Below are 9,687 nucleotides of genomic sequence, written 5' to 3'. Positions count from 1 at the left end.
TCCACCAATCCCTGGATCCGACCCTCCCCGTTCCTGCCCAGGCCCCGCCTCGCCCCGCCCCCGCCCCGGGCCGCTCCGGCCACCGCCCAACCACTAGAGGCCCGGCGCCGTAGACGCCTCCCCCGCCCTCACGTGCGGAAACCAGCGTGTACCCAGACCTCACCGCGCTTAAACGGACGGGGAGCATGCGCCATGTGTGCGCCTGGACTTCCTGTTCGCGTCCCATCGCTTCCGGCGGGGTACGTCTGACCAATAAGGCAGGCCCGGAGGCGGGCCATAGTTCTACCCGGCTCTTCGCCCACCTTCACTTTAGGAACCGCGGGAAAGGACCTGCGTGAGACCTGTGCGGCGGGGTCGGGGCTCATGGCCGCGTCCAGGGCGCTCGGCACTTTCCGTCTCCCGCCGTTACCCACGATTCGAGAAATCATTAAGTTGTTTAGACTGCAAGCCGTGAAGCAGCTATCCCAGAATTTTCTCTTGGACTTGAGGCTGACAGGTGGATGGCTTATCAGTGCTCCCCGGATGTCTTCCCCCCGCGTCCCTGGGGCGTGGGTCGGGGGCGGGTCGCGCGGACCCTGCGGGCGGGTGACGGGGGTCGGGCACAGGCGTGTAATGGACTTAAGTCAGGCCCTTCTGCCGCTTTGAACTGAAAGAACTCCGGAGTCCCGCCGCCCAGGGGAGGTGGAATGCGTTGTTTGCTCAGGGGTGTTTGCCGTGGGCTCTTGAAGGCAGGTTGTGCGGACGCCGAGCAAACACTAGGCGTAGAAGGGTTCGCGTTTCCTGAAAGGCGGTTTTGGAATCCGAGTCTCGGTGTGTTAACAATACGAAATACACTGCACGTGTTGACTAGGTTGGCTTTTTATGCAGTTAAATTAGAGCAGGGATTTTATCAGTAACAGTGTCGGAAGAGTGTCAGTTTCATGGGATTCGTTATTTAAACTTTTACTTGTTGAGTCTAATCCTCGAGGATTTTACATTAAACCAGCCCCTATGTGCTAGAGCTGAAGATGGGATATGGGAGTGAGCAAGGCGAAGCCTGTCCCCAAGGAGCTTACATTTTAGTCAGTTTACATTCCCACTCCTGAAGTAACATTTAAAGTACAATAAAATTCACCTGTTTGAAGCGCACAGTGTGATACATTTTGACAAACGTGTGTATTCGTTTAACCTCTACCACCGTTTCTGAGTGTTGGTCGTTCTAAAAGCTGAGACTTCAATAATACGATGTATATCAAATGTGTCCACTAGTTCACGGTTGGAGTACTTAACGTTTCTGAGGTTTTGATATTTCATTCTGTTTGGCCCCTCTTCAGAAACTGAAAGGATCAGTAGATCACACCCCGAAAGTTCATCCTCTGTTAAATGAAGTACAGTCCACAAAGCATGGATAGGATGTTTTCTTTTGGACATAGAATAGCAGTGTGGACAGGCTAGTAGCAGTATAACTGGGTAAAAATAGCTTAACGTGGTTTCAGTTTTCTCGTCTTAATTCGAGGAGAGCTCTACTATAAGAGCTTTAAAAGGTTACCCACCTCTCAGATTCTTTGCTTCTGGTAGTAAACCAGGACCAACGTTTTCTACTAGTCATTAGCCACATTCTAGGTATAGAGCACCGTTTTCAGGACTGAAAATACAGGTCTTTAAATTTCCAAAAGAATCCTTCATGTACATTTTTTCATGCGAGTCTTTATTCACCTTTAGGAATGAATTCTGGAATCTAGGTACTATTATTCCCTCTTCTATAGGAACCAAAGTGAAGGGAAATTAAGGTACTTGTGTGAGGTGAGAAGGTCAGGTGTGAGCAGAGCAAGATGGAAACCCAAGCGTAGTGAATTGACAGTGCCTCTTTGATAGTCATTTGTATTTGAATGTTTCTGAAAAGTTGAAGGTGGAACGACTGTCCTACCAACTGTGATAGCTCTCCATTAAAAAAAAAATGAGAATATGAAATTCACGATACCTGTGCTTAATGCAGACTCTGTTCCTTCCGAGAGGCGTTGGTCTTTAGTGGAGGAAGGAGTGGCTTTAGGATTTACACCTGAGCTGGAGTCCCTTCTCTTGCATTTGCTTTCTAGGTGACCTCACCCGAATAAAATAATAAACAAGGAAGCCAGGAAGTGTAGAGAAGTTAAACTGGGATAGTAGTTCTTAGTTAATGTGCTGTAAGGATTTGCTGCGAGAAAGCATGTAAAGCACCTGTAATAAATAGGTGGTCAGTGGGTGCAAGTTTTCTCCTGGCACCCATTAAAGAGAAAACTATTTTTGGATGGTTGAGAGCCTGTTTTTGCCTCTAAGCCTACAAGGGTTGGTTATCAATAATAGAAGCAAAAATGAGACTGTGCGGTATCAGTGAACAGTGCAGTGGAGTGCTGGTATGTTTTCAGTGGCTAAATTTCCACTATCCCAGGAAGCCCAATTGCTTGGATTTTAATATCTCAGTCAATAAAACCAGTCTGTTGTTTGTTTTCCCAGAAGGGATGGTTGATGGCAGTGAATCCTCAGTCATCTGCTTTTCCATGATTTCTTAAGGTCTGCTTACTTAGATCGATTAATTAAAAAATGAATTTTCTCATATCAACTTGCACGTTTGCAAAGCTTAAAAAACCTCCACTGCTAAATGTCACTTTTTCCTGAAAATAAGCGAGAATCCAAGTTTCTGCAAGTCCTCTCAGCTAGGAACTTACTGCCATTGCCATACTGACCACCAGCTAGATGCCTGCTAGTAAAAGTAGAGACTGCCAGCACTTTCTGCTTCTGGAGTTTTAACTTGCAGCACTGGAAATTCTGAGTGTGAAACTCATCTTGCTTATTCAGATATTCAGCGTTCAACAACTGTAGAGAAGTGGTGCGTGCTTTTCCAGGCAGTTCTTCTTAGGAATTGATTGGTTTGGCAGAGGAATGGGTAGAAAAGACCATGTCGGCTAAATTTACATTAAGGAAATTTGTTATGGTAATCTTATTTTTATTAAGGGTTTGGTACAATTTACCAGTTATATGGTAGAATATTGAATGGCCACTATATGTTGGTTTAGGTTGAGCGTTAAATAATGGGATAAATATTCTATATGTTATATATAAAAGATTAGTTGATTGAGTAATTGCTGATAAGAATTTGTGTAGATTATTTTTCTTTTTAAATTCCATATGTTGAAATTTGCCAAGCTAATCGACTGAAACTTTCTTTTCTCTAGATAAAATTGTAAGGAAAGCTGGCAGTCTGACAAATGCTTATGTTTATGAAGTGGGCCCTGGGCCTGGGGGAATCACAAGATCCATTCTCAATGCCGGTGTTGCTGAACTTCTGGTGGTTGAAAAGGATGGTCGATTTATTCCTGGATTACAGGTGAGATACTTGGTGTCTTTTTTAGGAGGCAAAAACTCAACATAAATCTTCAAACAACGCTTCTTAAACCCCAGGGTATCCAAGGATTCTGTAGTTTGCTCCTCAAAGTGCAGCTCTCCAGGCTTCGTTCCAGAGATTGATTGCATAGTCTGCAGTGCTATAGGAATCTGCATTTCTAGCCAGCATGCCCACATGAACTGTTGGCCACCGCTTGAATAAACCTGCTTTATGCATTGATACTAAACAAACTAATTGCCTTGTGTGACCTTTTTTTAATCTACCAATAGCTGTGCATGTCATGGCCCGTTCTTTCAAAAATAAGTAAAACTAAGTAATGCCAATACTGACTTCTGAGAACCTCATTTAAATTCAGAAAATCATGTCTACAAGCAAAAGCTGAAGACATATGCCTCATTGAGAGAGACTAATTGTTAAGCTTAGGCATTTGTGTAAGGATTTTTTTTTTTTTTTTTTGCGGTACGCGGGCCTCTCACCATTGTGGCCTCTCCCATTGCGGAGCACAGGCTCTGGACGCGCAGGCTCAGCGGCCATGACTCATGGGCCCAGCCGCTCCGCGGCACGTGGGATCTTCCCGGACCGGGGCACGAACCCGTGTCCCCTGCATTGGCAGGCGGACTCTCAACCACTGCACCACCAGGGAAGCCCTGTGTAAGGATTTTTTAAGTGAAGAAATTAAGTTGTACCATTGTACATGTAGAGTTACGATGAGGTTTAAATGAAATGATACATGCATCTAAAACAGTAGGTGATGTCATATGGGAAATATTTGAAGGAATTGGGTGTGTTTCAACAGGAGAAGAGAAGCTTTGAATGAGGGGATTGACAGCTGCCTATGAGAGGTTGTGGTGGGGGAGGATCAGCTTGTTTTTGTTTTCTCTAGAAGGGAACTAAAACAGGTAACTGAGGGAGGCAGATGTGAACTTAAAATGAGGAGGGACTTATATTTTTGAAACAGTGGCAAACAGTGAAACAGATTATATCCGGGATCTTGTAAAGGGAATTCTTCATGGGGGGCACTTAATGGACTTAAAAGAGTCTTTGATTCCTCTGCAATTCTGAAACTTTAAAAGAGCCCTTAGCCTTTAGTTCATATGAGTAGCAATTTATTAGGCGAGTCCAGCAGAATAATAAAATTATCTACATTGTTACTTTCATACAAGAGGACATATTGGTTTAAAATTAGGACGTTCTGATACTTTTGTATGTATTGATGGATAAATGTTTAATTTCTGCCGGAACAGTTAGAAAAGATTTGTTTGAAAATCTAGGGCTTTGTGTTCATGCCTCTGAATTTTTTTAAAAACCTAGTGATTTTTTTCTCATTATTTTGCTATTTCTAGTTTTTATGCTTAAACAATTATGTATTTAGTTTCATCTAATTTTGCCAGCCTTTATTGATAGAGTTGGTTTCAGATTTATAACTTTATTTGAGGAAAGAGCAGTGTATCAGTGGGAGGTGGAAGTGATGATATTGTTATTTTTGGTGAGAGCATAAGGTGATAAAAAGCAACTGAATAACACTCTGTAATTCCCTGCAGGTTTATTTATCTAACCCTTTTGTGGGCATAGAGAAGACGACTCATCTGACCTTTTTCCCCTTAAAGGGACATCTTAACCCTAAATCTCACCCTCTCTTATGTGTAATTCTTTCTCGTTAGGCAGGGAGGTGAATCACATTTCTCATCGCCAGCTTAATTTATATATTCTCCTCTCTGATCTCAACTAAAGATCTTTGAAGACAGACTAAAACACGACTGTACTCTTCTCCCCTGCCCACCCCACCACTTACGCAAGTCCCTGCATTCCTAACCTCTGCCTTGTCTTGTTTGTCTCATGAGATTTATTATCGTCTGACACACTATGTGTTCTTCTTTGTTGTCAGTCTCACCCCGTGGAATGTAAGCGCCATGAGGGTAGAGATTTTTGTTTGGTTTGTTCCCTGACATGTAAGAGTGCCAGGCACATAGCAGGTGTTGAGTAGTGTCTCACGTGGGAGATAAATAAATGTCTCTCTGTCTTTGTAGGGCTCTATCTAATTAGCTGATTAAATGTGTTATTTAATGGTGAAAGTGAATAATTGTGTAGCATTGATTATCAAAAGCGTTTTGTGCTTTTTTTCCTAACCATGAAGGTTGATTTCAAGGTAAATTACTGTGCAAGAAATGTGTATTTGACTTCTTTTTTGTTTCTGTAGAAGAGGCAAAATTAATTTTTAGTGTCTTATGTGCAGGAAAGGAATTTACGTTAAAAAGAATTGTTGGGTACTAAAATATCAAATAGACTTCTTTTTCCTGTAAAGAATGTTTCAATATGTAAAACCACTTTCTTTTAGAGGTACTAAATTAATCATAAAACTCAGTGAAGGCAGAAGGAGAGTGATCTATTTTAAGGATTCCATTTTAGTGATATCTAAGCTAATAGAATTACTTTTTAAAGAAATTGTAATAATTTATAAGATGTCTGCTAGCTGAAAGTATGTCATTTGTAGCTTAATTCAATTCTTAAAATATTATCACGAGGCAGCCTAAGGGAAAGAACATAGTGATAACATAGGTTTCACCATCAGCATGTTGTAATGTAAGAAAACATGTCTAATACGTGGAAGCATTATCGTCTGAGTTTGTAGCGAAGAACAGACTGTTAGCATCAAATGGCTTGTGTTCACTTCAGGCCCTACCGTTTACTATTTATGTGACTTTGGGCAGGTAACTATCTGTGCCTTGGTTTGCTCATAGGATTGCTATGGATTAAATGAATGCCTTATCTTAGTGGGCACTCAATACAATTTTTTTTTTTAAAGAAGATGTTGGGGGTATGAGTTTATTAATTTATTTTTGCTGTGTTGGGTCTTCGTTTCTGTGCGAGGGCTTTCTCTAGTTGTGGCAAGTGGGGGCCGCTCTTCATCGCGGTGCGCGGGCCTCTCACTATCGTGGCCTCTCTTGTTGCGGAGCACAGGCTCCAGACGCGCAGGCTCAGTAGTTGTGGCTCACGGGCCTAGTTGCTCCGCGGCATGTGGCATCCTCCCACACCAAGGCTCGAACCCGTGTCCCCTGCATTAGCAGGCAGATTCTCAACCACTGAGCCACCAGGGAAGCCCTCAATACAATTTTTGATATAAGTAATCAATTAAATTATCATCCCCATGCCTTGGGCACTTTTGGTAATTAAGGATTGTTCATGAGACTGCTAATCTGGAAAGAGGTATAAGAGAAAAGTAATGTTATTCCTTTGGAGCACTAGAAAATCCCCAGTGCTGTGGAAACATTGGGACTACTCATCAAACTAGTATTGGACATGTGGAGTTTCTTTCTCTCTTCCTGTGGTTGCATTTTCTTGTGATTGTGCATAAAACTTAGTTTTTATCATGTAAAGTTTATCAATGTTTTTTTTAATTTGATGCTTTTTACACCTTAGTTTTAAAATAATTGGCCAAAACTAAGAATTTCTCCTACATTTTCTTTTGGATGTTTTATCTGGATGTGGAATCTTAAAAAAACAACAACAACAAAACAAAAGTGAACTCATAGATACAGAGAACAGATTGGTGACTGCCAGAGGCTGGGGGTTGGGCTTGGGTGAACTGGGTGAAGTTAGTCGAAAGGTACAAACTTCCAGTTATAAGTCCTGGGGATGTAATGTAGAGCATGCTGACTACAGTTAATACTGTACTGTGTATGTTAAAGTTGCTAAGAGAATGAATCTTAAAAGTGCTCATCACAAGAAGAAAAGTTTGTGTGTGGTGATAGTTTCACAGTGTACACATATATCTAATCATTATGTTGTGCCCCGGAAACTAACATAATGTTATATGTTAATTGTATCTCAGTTTTTTAAAAGTTGAATGCTAATTGAGATGAAAGCTTATTTCCTGAATAATGTACAAATTCTTAGAATCATAAGCAACATAAGATCCAGTGGTTTTCAAAGTTCAGTTGACCCTAGAACAACACGGATTTGAACTGCAGTGGTCCACTTATACACAATTTTTTTTCAGTAAATACATGCAGTACTACACGATCCGAGGTTAGTTGAATCTGAGGTTGAACAGGTACAGAGGGCTGATTATGGGACTTGAGTATCTGTGAATTTAGGTATTCTCAGCAGGTCCTAGAACCAATCCCCTGCAGATACCAAGGGATGATTGTAAATGGGAAGGAGAAAAATAAAATCCCTCTCCAATTTTCCAAGTGTTGATTAAGTAGAGACCTTAATTTGGTAGTTAGAGTGCCTCCTCGTTGGTTTGCTCCAGGTGAGCCAAATTATAACCTCTGCCAGAACTTGCTCTCCTCTTGTTCTAAACATTCCACGACAAAACAAAAATAACAGTGAAAGGCAGAAGTCTCGCTTTGATCTTCTTTTTGTGCAATGAGAGGAACATGAACCTTGAAAATCTACAAATCTACAGTTTGGAGTAAAATATTACAATAAATCCCTATGAATCACTAGGTAATATTAGTTCCTTACAATGAGCAGAAAAATTATGAAGATATCTCTAAAATATTTTCAGTAAGGAAACTTTAGACACTAATCTTAGCGAGATCATTCTAACTCTAAATTCTCAAAATGGAGTCAATATAATTTGCTTCCCCCTTACCCCATACAAGTGCATGAAATTTTAGCACTTAAATTTAATGCATGTTTCAGAGTCACAGTACTTTGAGAAATTAAAAAAAAAAAGCCAAAACCCAAACTAAGAATTTCTCCTGTCTTCTAGAAGTTTCATAGTTTTAACTTTTACATGTAGGCCTGTGACACATTTTGAGTTAACTTTTGTATATATTGTGATGTAAGGGTAAAGATTTTTTTTTTTTGCACCATTTGTTGAGAATATTATCTTTTCCTCATCGAGTTGCCTTGTTACTGTTGTCAAAAATCAATTAGCTTTATGTGTGTTGGTCCATATCTGGACTTCCAATTCTGTTTTATTGATCTATAGGTCTGTCTTTTTCACCAATACCAATCTGTGTTGATTACCGTAGCTTTATAGAAAGACTTGAGAGCAGGTCATGTAAGTCTTCCAACCTTGTTCTTCTTTTTCAAAATTGTTTTTGCTATTCTAGATCCTTTGCATTTCCAAATAGTTTTAAAATCATATTAGCAATTTCCACTTTGGAAAAAAAAAGCCTCATGTGATTGCGATTGGATTAAAACTGTAGATCACTTTAGGGAGAACTGGCATCTTAATAGTATTGTCTTCTGATGCATGAACGTGACATATTGCCCCATTTATTAGGTTTTCTCTAATTTCTCATGGCCATGTTTTATAGTTCTTAGTAGACAAGTCTTGCACACCTTTTGTCAGATTTACCCTTAACTATTTCATATTCTTTGATACTGTTGTACATGGTATTGGTTTTTAATTTTAACTCAAAGTTGTTTGTTGTTACTATGTAGAAATACCATTTTTTTAGATATTGACTTTGTATTCCTACAACCTTGCTATACTCACTTATTAGTAGCTGTTTTCTAGATTTCCTTAGTATTGTCTGCATATATTAATATTTCATCTGCAAATAAAGACAGTTTCACCTCCTCCGTTCCAATCTATTTGTCACTGTTTTTCTTCATCTTGCACTAAGACCTACAGTACAGTGTTTAACAGAAGTGGTAGGAGTGAACATCCTTGTCTTTCTCGGGTCTTAGGGGAAAAGCATTCAGACTCTTAACCATTGAGTATGATGTTAGTTGTAGGTTTTTCCTGGATCTCCTTTTTCCGGCTGAAGAAGGTCCCTTCTGTTCCTAGTTTGCTGAGAAGTTTTTTGTTTGTTTTAAATAATGAATGGATATTGGATTTGCAAGAATACTTTTTCTGAGTTTTTGAGATAATCGTATGGTTTTCTTTTTTAATTAACATAGCAAATTATATTGATTTTTCTAATGGTAAATAAACCATCTGTAGAATCTGTAATGATGTCACCTCTCTCATTCCTGATGTTGGTAATTAGCATATCTCTCTTTACTGATCAGTCTGGCTACAGAGTAGTCAACTTTATTGATCTTAAACAAAAACAGCTCTGGAATCACTGATTTTTCTCTATTTTCTTATTTCATAGATTTCTGCTCTGAAATTTTTGTTCCTCTTGCTTTGGGTTTAATTTGTTCTTTCTATAGTTTAAGGTGGAAACAAGTCATTGATTTGAAGCCTTTCTTATTTTCTTATAGGTGTTAGTACAATAAATTTCCCTCTCAGTACACCTTTAGGAGAATCCCACAAATTTTGATATGTTGTTTTCATTTTCATTGCATTCAGAATACTTTCTAATTTCCTTTTTTTTAATATTTTTTGAGATATTAAAGAAAGACTTCAGCTCAAATTTCCCTTA

At 39.7% G+C, this 9,687-nt stretch overlaps 1 protein-coding gene across 1 annotated transcript in view; it reads left to right on the top strand.

Moving 5' to 3' along the window:
• Positions 1-321: 321 nt before the first annotated feature.
• The window catches only part of TFB1M (transcription factor B1, mitochondrial), a 57,320-nt gene continuing 47,954 nt past the window's right edge, over positions 322-9,687 (top strand). The window contains exons 1-2 of the mRNA XM_082668998.1: positions 322-496; positions 3,192-3,343. Of these exons, the coding sequence (XP_082525124.1) occupies positions 364-496; positions 3,192-3,343 (285 nt within the window). The 5' untranslated portion in view covers positions 322-363. The remainder of the gene's footprint in view (positions 497-3,191; positions 3,344-9,687) is intronic.

This window comes from Grampus griseus (genome assembly GCF_964374135.1).
Source record: "Grampus griseus genome assembly, chromosome: 13".
NCBI lineage: Eukaryota > Metazoa > Chordata > Mammalia > Artiodactyla > Delphinidae > Grampus > Grampus griseus.
Note: the sequence above shows the minus strand (reverse complement) of the source record. Positions and strands in the feature narration are given on the sequence as shown.